Source organism: Cebidichthys violaceus, unplaced genomic scaffold (genome assembly GCF_023349555.1).
Source record: "Cebidichthys violaceus isolate CVI_PGR_0920_01 unplaced genomic scaffold, fCebVio1.0.p SCAF_68, whole genome shotgun sequence".
In the NCBI taxonomy this organism is placed as follows: Eukaryota; Metazoa; Chordata; class Actinopteri; order Perciformes; family Stichaeidae; genus Cebidichthys; species Cebidichthys violaceus.
Window position 1 is genome coordinate 1,030,062 of NW_027176905.1, and position 19,233 is coordinate 1,049,294.

Consider the following 19,233-nt stretch of genomic DNA (forward strand, 5'->3'; position numbering starts at 1 on the left):
CTCCCGTGCAGACACTCATAAGAAGAATCTGGTGTATTTGCAGATACAAAATTAAAACAGTAAAATACAGTTAATTAATAATAATAATAATAATAATAATAATTGAATGTGCCTTTTTATAGGAAAAGTCTTAATTGCTGACAAATGCAGTAATGTCAAAACACGTAACGTCTATATATATATATATATATATATATATATATATATATATATATGGACGTAATATATATACATTACGTCCATTACGTGTGTGTGTATGTATGTATGTATATATATATATATATATATATATATATATATATATATATATATATATATGGACGTAATATATATACATTACGTCCATTACGTGTGTGTGTATGTATGTATGTATATATATATGTATGTATATATATATATATATATATATATATATATATATATATATATATATATATATATATATATATATATATATAAAGTAATTTAACTGTATTGTGTGTGTACGCTTCCTGTGGTACAAATATTCAAGAACCAAAAGATGATGAGCACATATAAGGCAATCAAACATTTTTATTTTTTGTCAACATGACAAATCAAATTCCTTGTTATGAAGCATCTTTACTCGACATTGTCAGATCGGAGTCTTTGCAGACGAACACACACACTTTGTTTCTTGGACCAGCGTTGTCACCACTTTAGACTGCATAATAAAAACACTGTCAGGAAATGGAGCATGTAGTTTTATAGCTTCCTTCTCCATCCTCAAGCTTCAGGTAAAATTTGTAGGTGGTAAAAAGTGTTGCACGGTGATGTTGCACATCACCACTATCTCAGTGGAACATTAATTCTGTTTAAGCAGCTTTGAGTCAGCGCATTTGACAGCTGTCCAAACAGGTCAGAGGGATCATCTTTACCGGTTCTTCGCCTTTTGACCTGCTGGCTCTGCTGACTGTACGTATGTCTTAATGTGTGCACTCTGAGATATGAGTTTACAGTTTTCCATCTGGCCTGTCCATCTGTCCCGGTCAGGTTATAATGTTATGATCAGTCATGAGGCTGGACAAATGGGTTAGCAGGAGAGTACTGTAGCTTCATGTGATGGCTAGATTACAAAGTGTTATTAAACATTTATAAAGTGTGTTGTCAGTGGAAGCGGCTTGTGGCGCTGATGCAATAAACATATTTGGCCCTTTATTATAAATCCACCGTACATAATATATATACAAAGCGCATGTAAACCCAAATAAATATGACCCTGAATCATCTAATAATATCTTATGTAAAGAGTCAATCAGGGCATGGTGCTAGTCGAGTCTAATAAACCTACTTGGCATTAGCTGTTTTTGCGAGTTGTAAGCAACTCCCTGTTGAAGCTAGGGAATGTTAACATCAACATGGCAAGATCTCCGTAGCTGAGGTGGAACACAGACATCACACCTCCATCTCTGTTGAACTGTATAAGGAGACAACATGCCAGTGACTCAAGATGAGTTTTGTAACAAGCAATAATCAAACAACTTAAATTTGTAAGAAATTCAACCATCCAAGTATTTACATTATGATAACAAACATCCAGAATCAACCGTCAGTTTAATTGATTCCTTCGTCAAGTGAAAATAAGAACACTGTTTTTTGTGAGAGCACATGTCTCAGATAGCAAGCTGTAATAACAAACAATTACACCGAATTGTCACTATGACCGTTTACATTTGGTTGTGTGTTCTTTGGTTGTCATGGTTTGGTGATCAGTAACAGTTGTCTACTGCCGTTACTCAAGTGGCGTCATATTTGCACACATAATTTTACCTCCTACCACACTGATTTCTGTATGACAGCCTTGCAGTTTGAGAAACTCGGGTTGTTACCCTCCTCTCTCCCCAGCCACAAAAAAATGGTGATTGGCTATGTCACCGTCTCAGATGTGCTTTTTGGTAGCTTGGCAAGCTATTTAGGTGAAAGGGCACACAGTTCTTACACCTCGTGATGCCTGCTCCATGCAACGTTTGGCTGCTGCTAACAATACAATACAATCCAAACAATATATCTTGGGCAAAAATATTGAACCTTCTTGTGTATCATGCTGAATTAATAGCATTACATAATCCCGCTTTGCCCACGTGATCTCGACCATGAGCTAATTTAGGGTAACAGTGGAAGAGAGCACGTGACTCACAGGGCCTATTGTCTGGGTCCATCCATACATCATTTTTGTAATCTGCCCCAGATGAGGCCCAACACTTACACTCTGCAGGGGTAGCCAATGATTGCAAAATCTTAACACCATAAATGAGAGATTTTTCTGCAGGCACACCCAGCATAAGTTTTGTGAGCTGAAATGAGTAACCTGAAATCACCACTTGCTCACTCAGTCTGCTGCTGAATTTCCTGTTGAAATGTGGTTAGAACTGTGTGCAGACCTGTTCAGGGGAAATTGCTTAAACGGTGTGTCAAGTTTAGGTAGTCTAAGTATAGGGGCTGACAGTAATGCGCTCTTTAAGTCATTAAAAGCAGCATTCGAGGAGTCAGTCCAGGTCAGTTTGTTATGCGCAGAAAGATGTTTACCATGATTTGTGCAAGAGAGGGGTGTCTCTCTTTCTGAGTAGTTTGGGATCCATTGTTGATACTATGACATCATTCCTAAGAAGCTCATCATTTGTTTCTTAGTTTGTAGTTTAGGCACATTTTGTATTGCCTGTATTCTCTTAGGAGAGAGGGTTTTGCCCTCTGCTGTGATCACATGTCCCAGATATGAAAATTTAGGGAAAACAAATTGCAATTTAGACAGGCTAGCCTTGTGCCCATATGCAGCCAAACATGTACAACTGTATCTAATTTGCATGTTTTTTCTGTGGGATTGCAAATCATGATACCATCAACATATTGTAACAAGGCAGAGCCATTTGGTCAGTGTTATTCAGCCAGATTGTCTCTCAAAGCACTGTGAAACACACCAGGGTTTTCTGAATATCTCTGGGGACACCAGGTCGAGGTATAGCCTCTTCCTTTAAGAAGTTAAACCAAAACGTTATGTTTTTCTGCACAGGTATGGAGAAAAATTAACGCTGAAGGGTGGTAGAGACCACCCTTCAGCATCCAAAGGCCTTGCTTAATCTTCTTGAAAAAAGGGTTTGCAGTTTTATGACGGGAACAACAAAACCACTCCCATCCTGATTATTTCATTTAACCTTACTCTACATAATTAGTACTAGTTACTTACAGATTTGTTTTAAATCTTCCTTATTTGAACTCGGTGCTATCTCAGCTGCAAAATGATACCAAATAGTTTGATATGAATCACTGAATAAAATCTAATCAAATAAAGATTAAATTAATCAAACAATGACGTAGATATACATATGTACCTATCTACCTATTTATCCTGCAGAATATATTAATGCATAACATTAATCTCAATAGTACAGCACAAATTTGAGTCTTGGGTCAGAGACATGAAGGACAGGAGGGAACGTGTGTGTGTGTGTGTGTGTGTGTGTGTGTGTGTGTGTGTGTGTGTGTGTGTGTGTGTGTGTGTGTTGATCAGATAAAAGTTGAGTGACTGGTTTTACTGTTGATATTGATGTGCATCTTGTTTTGTATACATCACTCTGTTTACTGTACAGCATCCTAGGATCCTCCTTGTCATGAGCCAACGATCTTGCAATATCTGCCACACTTCCTCTGTCTTTTCCTCCACGCCCTCTGCCTCTGTCTCCTCGTCCGCCTGTCATGGTCAGCAGTATGGTTTCGAGGTCTGCAGTCTTCCATGTCACCCAACTTGCTTTGGCTTTGGTGTGATGTTTGCCAGGCTCACGGATGGAGGAAAAGCTGTCCTACAGAGTTTGATCAGGGCTGTTTTAGGCATCGCCATGGTCGTATTTAACACACTGCAGGTTGATTACAGCTGGTGTCAATGATGCAGTTATTTTATGATAATCATGTTTGAGCATTTTAATCATTAGTCCTCTTATAGTTAAAATTTAAAATTCAAAATTTAATTTAAATTTTTAAAATAAACTCCACTTTAGAGTGAGCAATTCATGTTTCACCTTTAACAATACTAAAAGTATTCCTTTAGAATAATTAATTAGCACTATTTAAGACCTATGCGAGTAGTATGAGGAAATGAACAAAAACAGTAATGGAAGAACAAGCCATTTAAAAAGAGCAATAAGAAGAAAACATCATCTCAACATACAGCCCCAGTTAGCCCTTGATCTCGTCACTTCAAAATCCTTAAATTAACTTTGTTTCCTAGTCCCGCCTCCCCCTATATTTACAACTTCTTAAGGAGACTTGGAAGGGCACCAGTGAGATTAAACGGATGAAATCCTTTGCTCATCCTTGATCTCCTTGTCTGATGAATCAAATGCACATATGTTGTCTGCACAGTAACAGTTGGAGAGGGGAATTTCCCTCTCACTCTCTGGACTACAATCTCAGCCACAACTGAGTCAGAAAAAAACAGGAAGAGCTTCTATTCACTGGGATATCCGTTCCCACAGGACCAAACACCGTCTTTCTGATGCCAAAATGTTGCCGTAATCACTTTCTGGAGTGTTTCCTGTTATGCTTTTTTCCCCTCTTTTTTCTGTTTCTTTGGCTTCCTGCCTTGGATGACCATCATGACTTCAGAGAAGGCTAAACTGCAGAGATTTTTTCAAAACCGTCGCTCAACTATCAACTGTCTATCAAACAGTGCAAAGGACAACAAAACATTCCCGTTTTCTCTGGAGAAAACAGTTAAAGCATGGACATCTCTGGAGAATCTGGACAGTCCTGACATCAAAGCAGAGGAGAGACCCAAAGAACAACAAAGCATCAGTGTTAACGTTGGAGGGAAAGTGTTTCACATCCCCAAACAGTGTGCCGTTAACTATCCTAACACCCGGATAGGCTCATTGGCCCTCTGCAGGGACACAGCAAAACTCCTCACGCTGTGTGACGATTATTCTGTACGTAAGAACGAGTTCTTCTTTGATCGTGACCCTGCCTTCTTCCACCACATCTGCCATTTCTATGCAAGTGGAGTGCTGTGGGTCATACGGGAAATGTGCCCTGTCAACTTCGAGGAAGAGATTGCATACTGGGGCCTGAGCTTGAAGGACACCCAGCGCTGCTGCTGGATGATGTTTGAGGAGAAGCTGGACGAGGTCAAAGACTACCTGAAAGTGGAGCAGGAGCTGAAGGCAGAGATAGAGGTAAAGTATGACGAAGAGTGTTTCAAGGACATGGTCTTTGGGAATATGCGCAAGACTCTGTGGGACCTTGTGGAGAATCCATACTCCTCAACTCTGGCGAAAGCTTTCACTGTGCTCTCCAACCTTTTTGTGCTCTTCTCCATCGTTGCAATGAGTCTCAACACTGTTGAGGAACTTAAAGTGTATAAAATCAATGGTAAAACGCACATGGAATGGGTGGAGATCATCACCATTGTGTTCTTCACCTTTGAATATTTAATTCGCCTTGTCACCACTCCTGACATGACAATGTTTTTGAAGAGTGGACTCAACTTCGTGGACATGGTGGCAGTCATACCTTATTTCATCCAGATCATCTTTGAAGTCTTGACTGACACTGAGAACGCAAATGCACAGGAAGACCTCAGCGCCATGGCCCAGGTCAGCAAGCTCAGCCACGTCCTCAAAGTCGTCAAGCTGCTGCGAATCTTTCGGATCTTGAAGCTGGCTCGACACTCCACTGGAATGAGAGCGTTTGGGTTCACCCTGCGGCAGTGTTACCAGCAGGCCTCTTGCATTTTTCTTTTCATTGCCATGGGAATCTTCACTTTCTCCGCTCTCCTCCATTCAGCCGAGAGGGAATCCGAGGGATCTCCCATCAGCAGTATTCCATATGCTTGGTGGTGGGCTGCAGTGAGTATAGCTGGGAAACTTTAATCCACTGTAATATTTGTTTTCCAATATGACATCACAGCAGTTTGTTTCACTGGTTACAAGCTCTTATATCTCATACTAGCTGCAGAAGTTATTTGGTTGAAAAGAAAACCTGTAGGCTCTTCCACAGAAAATACATGTTTTAACTTTAAAAAGATCGAATCCACTTGCTTTTGAATTGTCAGGCACAAAACTCTCAGACGTCGTATTTTATATTTGGTTGAACTAGAACTGCTCTTTTTTCTCAAGAGCATCTCAAGATAAACCATACAATTAAAAAATACCAGTTATGTTATTTATGTTGTTCGCTGACTGTGCTTTAAAAAAAAGATATGCTCTAAATATTGCCCTTTAACAATGACAAAAACATGGTGTAATCCTCAGTACTATTACTTGTAGTGTCGATGTGGCCGTGTGTTTTCAACAAATACAACTGACAGTGTGAGTGGGAAGCCAGTGAGGGATCTGAAGCCCGTTTTACCAAACATGCATGCAATTTCTTCTTGGGTTCATTTTGGGCATTCTGAGTGTAAGCAGTTCTTGTTTCTTTTATTAAACAGGCCTCAAGGCCGTGTTGCTGCTGCACTTGTGACTTCTTCTGTTTTGTTGGAGTGCCTATGGAGCGACATAGAATAAGGAACCTCAGTTGTCAAGTGTTTAGCAGTTGGTGGCACCATGTGTCATGGAGATAGCACGTCTGTGGAGTTCGCAGTGGAATTGTCATCCTTAAGGTGCCACATAAATGTTTTCTGGGCTAAGAATATTTAATATTGGAGGTTTTTGTGAATACTGGTTTTCACAAGCAAGTTTTTAAAATAATTGACTTAACATCATTGACATTTTTTTCTCCCATTATGCTTATAATAGAGGTCGTATTTGTGCAGGCCAACCAAGGACATTAGCATTGCACTGGTTCCCCGACAAAAAGCCAATGGGATTAATCTATTTTGGATTATTGCAGAAATAACATCTGTGGCAAACACAAGTTTATGATAGTTACACGTTTTTTCAGCAAGATAATCCTCACAAATAAACACCACTTTTATGATTTTTGAAGCGTGATTGCAATTGGCAGAAGTTAAAGACTATAAACATTATGTAGTCTCATTTAGCCACTTAAAAAACACCTTTTTAAACATGTAAAAGCTCCAAAATCCACAAGAGGGGTAAATTACTGACATATGTTATATCATAGGACAAAACATTAAAATCTCTTAAACTTGTGTTAACCTTACACACCATACAGACATCTAACCAAAACCCATTACAGAAAAACATTGACTTTGAAACTAGAGAACCAGATGTGCAAAAATGCGGACTAATCTCCAGGTTTTATGATTAGTTCCTGAACCAGTCTATAAACTTCAACTTTATTATGATTGACTGTAAGACCTGACAATAAAGTGTTTTTGTTATGTTGGTTATTCTGCTCTACACAAGTGTGGCTGGAGTTTTTACCTTTTAACACTTTAACCCCCACAATTTATCAACAGGGCAAAATTAAGACTAAACCAGTAGCATGGAAATGTAATCACCGAGACCCCCTCTCTTGCTCTGTGGTGGAGAAGGAAAGTTAAAGACAATGATTAGCAATATTTCAAACCAGTTTGTGCATGTCTTACAGGCTGCTTACTGGTAAATCCTGCTGTTCCTTGTTCTGTGTCTCAACAACTCTGAATTTGGCCAGGACAACAAAAAACATGCCCATGTCTTGCCCATTTGAAACTTTAGATAGTAGCATCCTGGTTGTAGAGAATGCAATCTCAGAAAGTTGTCATCTTTGAATGTTTCACATAGGAACAACAGCTGTTGTGTGCTGTTAACATTGGCTCGCTTTGCATGAACATGATGTTTTGTTCAGAACAGAACAAGTGAACTTGATTTGATTCTCCCACTTCCCCAATTGGTGAAATCCTGCCAGTTACACCTGTTTAGCAGCATTTTAACTGTAAAGTGTTATCTACTATAGAGATAAGAAATGTTCTCATCAGTTGGCGGAGCCTCTGTTGTTGTGCCACCAGGGTCCTGTATTACCTTAAACCAATTAAATTCACTTTTAGCTCATTTTTCTAATTATTATGAAGAATCATATTATATTCAAGAAAATGTTAATGATAACTGAATAACATGGGACTGTTCACTTTTCTCTTTTAGGTCAGCATCTCCACTGTGGGCTACGGGGATGTGGTACCTGTAACTATTGTGGGCCGCATTGTGGCCTTTGGCTGCATCTCATTTGGTATCATCCTCAATGGTATGCCAATCTCTTTCCTTTTTAACAAGTTCTCTGATTACTATGCCAAGCTAAAAGCAGAGGAGTACAACATTAAGTCAGTGGAGCAACGCTTTCAGCTAAAGAGGCGCCTGCAACACAGAATGGACATGTGTTTTCATTACTCGGCGGAGGAAGACAATAGTAGAGACAATAGCTGCAACTGCCCACGTTGAGTGAAACTTAAAATAAATTATCCTTTATGGGGGGGGGGGGGGGGGGGGGGGGGGAACTGAAACTTCTCCAGTTTACCACGGTTGAATCTATCTGACAGTGAATGAAAGTAAAAAGAGTGGAGGGTTACTTTGCAAAGTTTTCTCAGTACCACAGAAGTAAGGTTTGAACAAAAACATGATGATTTTAAGCCATTTTATTTTCAGTCTCTATCCAAATAACTTATAACAGAAAGTTGAGTGTCTGTACAGGGCCCAGGTTTTTAATACACAATCAAGTTGCACATAAGTTGCATCCACATGACTCTTCACTCGACTTGAACTTAAAACTTGCGAATTGTAAACAATGAATGCCTGTAAATGAAAAGACTCCTCACTGAGGTGAATGATTCATATGTTGAAGTCTTAAAACTGTAAAATGCTGTGTATGGTGTATCAGGTGATACATTTACACTGTTGTTTCCTATCGATCACAATAAAAGCAGACTGACAAACAGCTTTGCATTACAACATCTAAAATGTAAAATTGGAATGAGGAAATGTTGACACTATTTATTCTGACTGAATAAGATACTATATAGGCCTTTACTAAAAATAGTTAAAGCCAAAGTTCCACATTTTGGGAAATATGCTTATTTGCTTTCTAGTGCAGAGTTAGATGAGAAGATCAATACCAATCTTGTATCCAGTGAGTATGAAGCTACAGTACCCAGTTAGCTAAGCCAGCTAGCTTCTCATCACTGTCTTTGTGCTAAGCTAACCAGCTGCTGGCTGTGGCCCTTTATTTATTCTACAGGTATGAGGTTGGTATCCTCTCATATCCTCCAAGAAAATTAAATGTTTCGCCAAAATGTTGAACTTTTGCTTTAATTATATTGGTTTAGGTATGCTAGTACACTTATAATATAGTATATGTTTTTAACCATGTGGGGGACACCTCAACAAGCTGTAAACACAAAAACAATTCCTATTCAAACAACCAGCCGACATAGAGCAACATTTGAATTCTTTTAAAGTTGTTAGTCTAATAATCTCCCTCTTCTTGGTTTTGGTGGAAATATTTGCTGCGAAATCAAAAAGTTGCCAATGTCTGTTGTATTTCCATCATTTTGTGCTGGGTCAAGTAAAGTGGGTAATAAAACCTATGAACTAAACTATGAGCTAGAAGATGCTCAGTTAATGTCTTTGGATCGAGAAGCAGAACTCTGTCATGATCAGGTATTAAATATTCAAACTAGTCAGAGTGGAGGCTTCAGCAACTGGGCCAGAGTGTCACAGTGGGTAAGAGCAGACAGAGGCAGCAGGGCCAACGGCTGTGAAGCAGACTGACAAGCACACAAGTAGAAACACAGATAAACAAGGTTCAGTTCATGAAAAAGAAAAATAGAGTTTAGCTGAGGAATTAATACCATGGTTGCTTGTTGAACGACCTGGCGAAGACTAGTAGAGCCAGGGTAAATATACTGAAGGGGCTTGATGAGATGGATTGGTCTTAGGTGTGCAGGTTGCTATAGCAGCAGGAGTGGAAAGGAGTGCCACTCCCAGACAAACCAACAGAAAACACAAAGGATTAAGAAACAACAGAACCATGAGGAATGAGGAAGAGCCACAACTTGGACCATGATTCCAAGCTGGAGACAAACCTGTGACATTACGAAGCAGAGTGACGCATCACCACTGCACCAGGATCCACCTACATGTGTTTTTATCAGTACTGTGGAACTAATACTGTGTATTATTGAGCCAAAGCCATGACTTCATTTTAGTTGACTTTGTTGACTTAAGCATTCCGTTTTTATTAATTAAATAATGACTTATGATACGATGATCAATATCGGATCATTATTTTCAAGTTACTGATAGCAGACAACCTTTTTTTGTTCTACTTTATTTGCCCTCCAGTACATCATTGAGTTGAGTTTAGTGAGATATTGTCTGATATATCATTTTCATTTCTGGATTTTTTTTCCATGGGAGCTGATAGTGTGATTATTGGTAATACGAATTAGCCATTATCACTAGCGTATGATGAATGTTCTTATCAGGGCTGGCCGTTAAGGCTGTGGCCGCATTTCGTCATTGGCACCTTCTCTCAATTAATCAAAGTGTATTATTCCATTTTTGGAGTTGACTCTACAGAGCTCTATAAAAGAGCTTTTAAGGTATGCGGTGAATCAGTTATCATAATGGCAAAATTAATGAAAATAATTTTTAATAATGTCACCATAGCATGTAAAATATGGTGCCATTATTAATCAACTCTGGGCATAAAACACAATTTTTTATTTAATTTGTGAACTAATTAGCCTCTAAATCAAGTCATCAAAATTGATGCAGCAGAACCAGATTTATTTTTCCCCCAGCATTCTTCTTTGTCAAAATCTGGTGCCTACATTACCCAAAATGCAACTTGGTCACCAACAGTTTGGATATTCCAGTCTGTCATAGTAGCGACTAATGTAGCCTCAAATAGAGATGGTAAACTCTTTAAGTCCACACAACCAGAATTTTCTTTTTTTAATTTTCAAACTTGTATAGTTAAAACAATCAAATGACCCCTTGTGTCCTATGTAAGCATCGACATTCAGGTTTTTAATTTCACTGAATTTATCACAGCTTTGATCTGGGGTTTGTAAAAGTCAGACATCTCAAGGTGTATAGCATTTCAACAAAGAGGGCTCTAGATTCAAAAAATGTGTTTTAACAATTGCAAACAAGTTTCTAAAATGATTTATATGTTTTAAGGCTACCCAGCTGATAAGCATTTCTGAATGAACTGATGATTGAAACGTTGCAAAATATCTGAATAGTGAGAGGCAACATAAGATGTGATGTGGATGAAAACATGTGAGTATAGATTGGGACATTTTTACTGTATTTTATTTATACACGCTTGGAACCAAAGGCCTTGTATCTAGGATTTTTTTGTTGATCACTGGCAGCAATTTCATCTTGCTAACATCTTGTTTTTACTGCAGCAATTGTGTGACTATTTGTTCTACGCTATTTACGCTCCACAGTGTGAAAATACTAAGCAGTAGCTGTAATATCAGTAAAAATGGGCATACGCCCATCTAAAAAGATATACAGATAGATAGATAAACAGGCAGACAGACAGACAGACAGATAGATAGATAGATATATAGACAGATAGACAGATAGACAGATAGATAGATAGATAGATAGATAGATAGATAGATAGATAGACAGATAGATAGACAGATAGATAGATGACACTCTCCTGCGGGTCGACTGAACAGCAGAAACTGGCACCGCCCAACATGCTGACAGCGGTGACATGCTGCTGCACACTGGACTCATCAATAGTCAGTGGAGCTACAGAGACACAAGAGAGGAACTATCTCCTTTAACGGTAAGCAGTCTACACTTACTTAATTATACAAACAACGTCACGGTCTATTGCTGTTTGTACACTTACGCTATAGGTATAACACTTTATAACGTTACCCACTTCTCCGGGGAATTTACTCACTGTAAGTCTGGACAGAAAAACCTCAGACAAATCCGACAAATCCGTCTTGTATTAATCAAAGCTTATATTTTTGTTGTTTATTCACGGTTATATCTCGCAGAGACTGGTCTATATGACATCGTTTTGAATATTCCGTTATGTGAGTTAAACATAAAAGTCACATGATCCTTCAAAATACTACTTCCTCTCAGACAAAATCTGCGTCAATGCACGGTATCCAGTGAGGACAAGTCTGCCTGTACAATGTTTTATGCTGGCCGAATGATTCTGCCCTTAAACCCGACGATGTATATTATTATTCCATTATATATTTGTGTGGTTATTCAAAAAACGGGTTTATGGAAACAAATGTACAAATACATCGATTGAAAAATACTCAATTACAATATATATATATATATATATATATATATATATATATATATATATATATATATATATATATATATATGTATATATATGTATAAAGTAGCATATATATATTATTTTTTTAAGTAACTTTTTTAAGTTACCATATCTGTCAAATAAATGTAGTGGAGTAAAAAGTACAATATTTCTGTTTGAAATTTTCCTAAGTAGAAGTATAAAGTAGCATAAAATGGAAGTAGTCTCGATAAATATATTAGTTGCCTCCAGTTCTTTAGTTATTTTTCACCAGTGTTTATAAATGAGACTGTTTTCGTTTCCACTTTCTTGTGTGGGTGATAAGTTAACAGATTACTACAATGAATATTATAAACCCTGTAAGAACTACAGCAGAAACTGAAGAACAAATGAAAGTGAAGTCTTCACGTTATTAGCCGACTGACCAAAAATGTATCTGCAGGTAATTTAGATATCTGGTAACAAAAATAGGTTTACATGTTGTAAAAAAAGAAAAATAATGTATCCATGAAGCATATACTGTCAACTATTGAGCCGACATTTGACAGTGAATGTCATATTTGGTTGGGCCTTTCCTTTTTTTCACGCTTCGCTGAATGAGTATTCAGTTTGTTCTGATGATCAAATACCTGACGTCATCTATATGTAACATATTCCACCCATTTTGGGAGACATGACAGCATTTGGTTTGTTTCCACCCTATGTTCTGTAATAGTGCAGCATGTGAGGATTCTGCAGGAGATGCCAAGCCACCTCATGTCTGCTCTGACGCTCAGTCTGCTCGCTCCTGTTGGCCTCTGCTTGTTATTCAAGCAGTAAGAGGAAATACACGAAAGCTTTAATTTACGGGCATTCACCCACCTCATATTATAAGACAAAGTTCAAACAGTAAACATGTTTTCATTTCAGATCCAACTCTTATGTTTTTGGAACAGAAAAGTCTCTTTTTATGCATCGTTTTTTAAGAGAGGCAGGTCAAGCAACAGTTGATGCTACAAATATGTGCTTTTCAAATGAGGGGACATATTCATATTGTAGATTTAAAATGAGGTAAAATTCTACAGTCTATATTTCTTGCCTCTGACTCAGAAAGAAAATCTTTTGGATATTTAAAACCACCTTCAGACTATCTGTTGCATCTCCACTAAATTATTTGTTAGTTGAAATAATGCTGCAGAATGAGCAGGAAGTACAGTGTTAATTTGCACGATATTGGCTTAGGAAACACCAACAGACTAACAAAGTACTCTGCTGTGTGCTAACTTTGACGTTAGTGTTTAAACTGGTGCTTTCTAAGTTAACAGCGGAGTTGGATGTTTGAGTTGCAGCGGATCAGGTGCACTAAAAGTGGCACAGCAGCTGCTTTGTTCAGAAAAATGATGGCTGCACTGTCTCATAAGGTTTCCACTGTTTACCCCTTTACAACAAATATAATACAGCAGGAGCTGAGTTAAAATATTTTAAAGGTGTACTTAAACTGCTTTGATGCTACATAATTTAATCACTTTGTGAATAATGTGTGAGCACATTGCCTACTTATACATTAAGCAGGAACAGAACAACATGCGTCTCTTTGTGTAGTCACGTGTTATCTGTCAAATGTAAGTCCGATATTCACTCATCTCTAAGTTTTGTTTTGGTCCACCAACTCCTGAGAAGAGTTTCTGGGTGAGTTTGTTGTGATATTATATGTTTCTATAGCTGCTGGTTTACTTTGCACTGATCAGGTAGTGCACAAATCTATGAAACTGTGGCTCCCCACATTTATTTCTGTTAAATTGATATAGTGTACAGTAGACAGTGCTGCAATGTGTGCAGCTGTGATCCTTAACCTTAATTCACCTCAGCAATTAACTAATTTGGGTTATTAGTTGTTTTTATGTCATACTGAGATGTTTTGAGGAAAACTTTGCTTTCTTTTGTCACTACAGAGTTTCAAGGATGAGAAACATCAGGGTAAGAATTTTGTTGCTGGGAGCTCTTGGTCTACTGGTCCTCCATCTCTGCAAAGATTTTATTGATGACAAAAACATCCACCTCAACATAGATGTGAAAGAGGAGAACATTCAAGTAAGGCAACCCTCCACAAATAACTCCTATGTGTACTCCTGGCCAAAATGTCAAAGAAATACGTCTGCTGCCAACATCACAGGCTTCAGCTCTCTTTCTGGTGATTTAAAAGACTTTCTCTATTATCGACACTGTCGCCATTACCCCATGCTGCTGGACCTTCCTGACAAATGTGGAGGAGTTGATAAATCTGCAGAAGTCTTCCTTCTGCTCGTCATTAAAAGTTCTCCTGTGAACTACGACCGTCGAGAGGTGCTGCGTAAAACCTGGGCTGAAGAGAGGTTACACAATGGTGTGTGGATCCGAAGAATCTTCATCTCTGGAACGATGGATACTGGATTTGAGAAAGAGAGACTAAACAAACTACTTGAGCTGGAGCAACGAGAGTACAATGACATCCTCCAATGGGACTTTAATGAAAGATTCTACAACCTCACCTTGAAGCAGATACTTTTCCTGGAATGGATGGAAAGAAACTGTCCTAACGCTCGCTTCCTGCTAAATGGTGATGATGACGTCTTTGCCAACACAAACAACATGGTCGTGTATCTCCAAGGCCTCAAGGACAACGACGGAGGAAAGCACCTCTTTACTGGCCATCTGATCTACAATGTGGGGCCCATTAGAGCGTCATGGAGCAAGTATTTTATCCCAGTTCAGGTACAGGAGTCAAACTCATATCCCCCCTATTGTGGTGGTGGGGGCTTCATCCTGTCTGGCTACACAGCTTTGGTCATATACAATATGTCCCAGTCCATTACTATTCTCCCCATTGATGATGTTTACATGGGGATGTGTCTCGCTAAAGCAGGACTAAGTCCTTCTTCTCATATGGGTGTGAAGACGGCAGGACTGCACATTCCCTCCAGCACACTAGATGGATACGATCCTTGCTTTTATAAAGAAGTTTTACTGGTACACCGATTCCTTCCAGCTCACTTGTACCTCATGTGGCACAGAGTAAATGATCCCAATCTGAAATGTGGTCCCTCCAAGAAAAGGCTTTAGCAGAACTAAACTGTAACTAAAGGTGGTGACTGTGAGGTATGCCCTTCATTCCATCATGAGAAAAGGTTTGAAGTAGTTTTCTACCACGGTTCAGCTGCAGGCTTTGATGCGTCCCAATGGAACTGTTTTTATTCTCAATGTCATCACTGCGGGAGAGCAGTCAGCCTTACTCAAAAAAATGGGTTTGCAAAACCTGCTTCAGACTAGGCTTCATTGTTGGCTACATCTGAGCTGACGTATACATAAGACCGTCAAATAACCCTGTAGGAGCGCCGGAAAAAACAATTATAGCAACTTCTCTTTTTGGCTGCACGCCTCTGTCGCCCTTTATTTCCTCTCCCAAAACATGACAAACAAACACTCACTTCCTTCGAATTAAAAATTAAAATGACTATCATATTTATGGCCCCTGACAAAGTCCAACATTTACTGGACTTTGGCTTTATTGGTTGCACTCAAATGTTGAGAAAAGACTAAACAACTAGGCCTTTTTATTTATTTATCAGTTTGTTACTGTGAAGGTACCATATACAAACAGCTGTTTAATGCTTGAAACAGGGTTGATGAGATCCGTGAGATTCAACCATACATTAAATTTGCAGTCCGTAAAATGAAAAAACTAAATAAAAACAGCAACCTAAAGAGGCTAATTGTTCCTCAGAGCTGTTGGGATGAATAACATCTCCCACGTTACTTAGGATAATAACACATTCAATAAAAAAATATTGATTAATGTAGCTTTAAGCTGTTGGTGAAACCAAAGTATGCACAAATATACATCATTAACAAGGCCTTGGTTGACAGTGAGCTAGCCTTTAAAGGAAAAATCTAAACCAAAACTGCAGACATTAGCATGTCTAGCTAACTATCTCACCAATGTGGCAGCCGCTGTGCTTGGTTCACCCTGCTGTTGCTCTGTTTTCCTTCTCCTTGTTACAGACCAATTTTTTTATTTAAAGATATTTTTGCCAGTATGTGCCTGTATGTTTGTGTGCCTTACGTCAGTGTTTCTCAACTAGAAACCACTGTTCAAATGCTCTTTATACATTTATAAAGCAACACTCAGTAATAACTATTACAAGGGGTCTCCAGTAAAAATTCTCATGTAGAATTGCTCTATGCTTTTAGGACTCCTTTTTAACATCAGTTTGTTGTATAAATATCCAAATCTATTTTATTTTTATGCTACTGAGAATGGGTCATACTGCATATTGGGATATTTTTTTAATCGTTAATGGCTTTGGGATGAAAATGTGTATCGCGTATATCAAACATGTACATAATAAAAACTATTTTTGGTGTGCATAATGTGTTTTCAGACCTTTTCCAGAGCACACCTGATGTGTACATATGTATACACATATAGGCGATCGCCCTGCACACAGTTGTAAACATTCCAACACCATTAAGTGAGTTTTTGCAAGTGACCTAAAATTAAAGGGAAATGAATGTGCAGCACAGATTAAGGACATGGGACCTCTTTGTATAATACTGCTACCCTGTATAAAATTCCTGTTTGAGAACAAGAAAAGAGACTTACTGACTGAGTACCTGAGAACTGTTGCTCTTCTCAATAAAACAACCACAAACTCACAGTAACCAAATGAGCTGAGTGTTTCTTTCTCCTCAGTTACTGTGCAAAAGCATCCACCATTAAGATCCAGTACTCTGACTTTGACCAGGCCATTAGATGCATGTCGCTAGTTATATACTTTAAGGGATATTCTCCAATTAAGATACATCACTTTTGCCATTCATGCAGTTTACTGCTCAGTATCTCCTCCTCATGCTACTCTCCCCATAACCTCATATACCCCATGACGTATTTTCTTTTTATAGTTTTGTTTTGATGTATCTTCCTGTTTTACCTCTGAGTTGCTGACAAAATGCGAACCGAGATGTGCGTATACGATAATGGGTGAGATCAGAGTTGAAGATAAACACTCACCAACTTCCATGAGTTACATATTAACAATGTAGAATGGAACACCAGGTTAGTACCGTACGTGGTGGTGCTGAAACAAAACAAGCGCATTCTGAGAAACCTTATAATAGTCTTGTGTGGCAAGGAAGGACACAAATGTGAGGAATATTATCTAATGGCTCAGTCTTGTTGTTCCTCCTTTAAGAAAGAGATATGTTGTGTGGCTTGAAACTGAAAAGATCCAGTATTGTGATTTGCTTTTTTTGTGTACTTTTTTGCAAATGTTTAATATAAAGTGAAGGCCATGTGACTAGAGCTAAATACAGCTTGAGGTTGAAAGCCCCCGCTGAAATAGAAACATTTAATAATAGGAGTTGATATGCAGAGAACCTGTCCACTATTTTTCAGTTTAATGAATGTGAGATCTTATTTAAGCAAATGTAGCTGTCTCATACTATTCGCCGTTTTCAAATGGACATATTTGTGGTAAAACTAGATGAAACCTGTTATAACTTCTGTCCAGCTATTGTTTACTTGTAGTTAGGTGAAAGTGATAAGCTCTTACTGTTTTTTATATTGTTGGATTTTATAGATATTACACTGTATCTCTGGAATTTGTATTTCCCTCCAGAACAATGATGCCTCACACCGGTCAGAGAGTTAAGTGAAATTGAAATAAAAATGAAAGGATGACTTATTTGGGTTTTCAGTGAATTTACAGCAGAGCGGTAGGGGCGTGTTTAAAGTATGACTGTGGTCTCAAAGGGGGATATGACACCATGGTGTCCCTGTATTTTCCAAAATATGTTACAGTACTAAATTACTTCACAATCCACCCACAGATAATTCACGTGCAACATACAGACCACATGGCAAGTAAACTGCACCTTGTACCACTTTTACTTTCGCTTTTACTAATGTACCTTGTCCAAAATATGTAACATTTTTGGACAAGCAACTCACCGCAAAAATAAAAGCACCCAGAGAAGATTTGAGGATTAACATATTACTAATGACAATCTCAGTAGTTGGTTATTAAACGTTTTATCTCTTTGTATTCTAGCACTAATGGTACAGGATGGATGCGTTAATATGGTTTTAGCACCAAAGGAAACAGGGGGAGTCCTCTTGTGGACAAAGAGTGTAACTGCATGACTAAATGAAAAACAAATGTAAGAAACAAACAGTGGGGGGTGGCCAATAGAGGGCGCTAGGGCGCCGCCCCCTCCTTCAGCCACAGAAAATTAAAAAAAATAAAATAATAATAATGATAAATTATACAAATCGTCAATATTTGTGTTTTAGAAATATGGAATGCACCCAGTAATATGTGTAAAATATGATATCTGCGTAAAATATATGCTTTTCCTGCACGTCCTCTCCGCCTGTCTGCATGTCTCAGCAGCTCTGGGGCACTGGAGAAATCGCCCACGTCTGTGAAGGAGTTTAGCCAATTGTTGATTAAAGATATAAATGGGGGACATACAATTTAGCCAATCAGCGTCCTCAAATAGATTCAACCATGGGCAGAATCGGTTTTGCCCCAAATTGTGCGTATATATATATATATATATATATATATATATATATATATATAATATATATATATATATTTGTGTCTTTCATATTATACTAAATATTATTATATGATATATATTATTATATTATACTGAATTGCCTGTGAGGGTGACAAAAATAATATTATTTTCTGCTTTCTTTCATGTTGGAATAAATGTTAAATATTTAACTGCAAAGTAGTAATGCGTGTTTGATACCTTAATTTTTTTGCATTAAATCATACTGGGATGTTTGCTGAAATTGATTGGCTGTGGCACAGCCCTACCTAGAAAATCCACCAGTCGCTACTGGAAACAAATAATAAACAGGAGTAAATTAAGGTCAATACAGTATGTGCCAATTTTTAAGAAAGACAATCCCCTCACATCTGAAATGTTGCATACAAGGTTTAAGGTTCAGGTTCATCTTTATTGACTGAGGAAATTCAGTTGAAGCCCCCTCCACGCTTGACACATAAA

General features: G+C 38.2%; 2 protein-coding genes across 2 annotated transcripts; both read left to right on the top strand.

Moving 5' to 3' along the window:
• The first annotated feature begins 2,375 nt into the window (after positions 1–2,375).
• On the top strand, positions 2,376–8,321 carry LOC137890700 (potassium voltage-gated channel subfamily V member 2-like). The gene is made up of 3 exons (XM_068734878.1): positions 2,376–2,513; positions 4,686–5,852; positions 8,028–8,321. Exons 1-3 carry the CDS (start codon positions 2,376–2,378, stop codon positions 8,319–8,321), a joined length of 1,599 nt encoding a protein of 532 aa, XP_068590979.1.
• A 3,290-nt stretch (positions 8,322–11,611) lies between these two features.
• LOC137890726 (N-acetyllactosaminide beta-1,3-N-acetylglucosaminyltransferase 3-like) lies at positions 11,612–17,890 on the top strand. Its single transcript, XM_068734914.1, has 2 exons — positions 11,612–11,691; positions 14,127–17,890. The coding sequence occupies exon 2, from the start codon at positions 14,137–14,139 to the stop codon at positions 15,271–15,273; it is 1,137 nt and encodes a 378-aa protein (XP_068591015.1). The 5' UTR covers positions 11,612–11,691; positions 14,127–14,136; the 3' UTR covers positions 15,274–17,890.
• Positions 17,891–19,233: the final 1,343 nt, after the last annotated feature.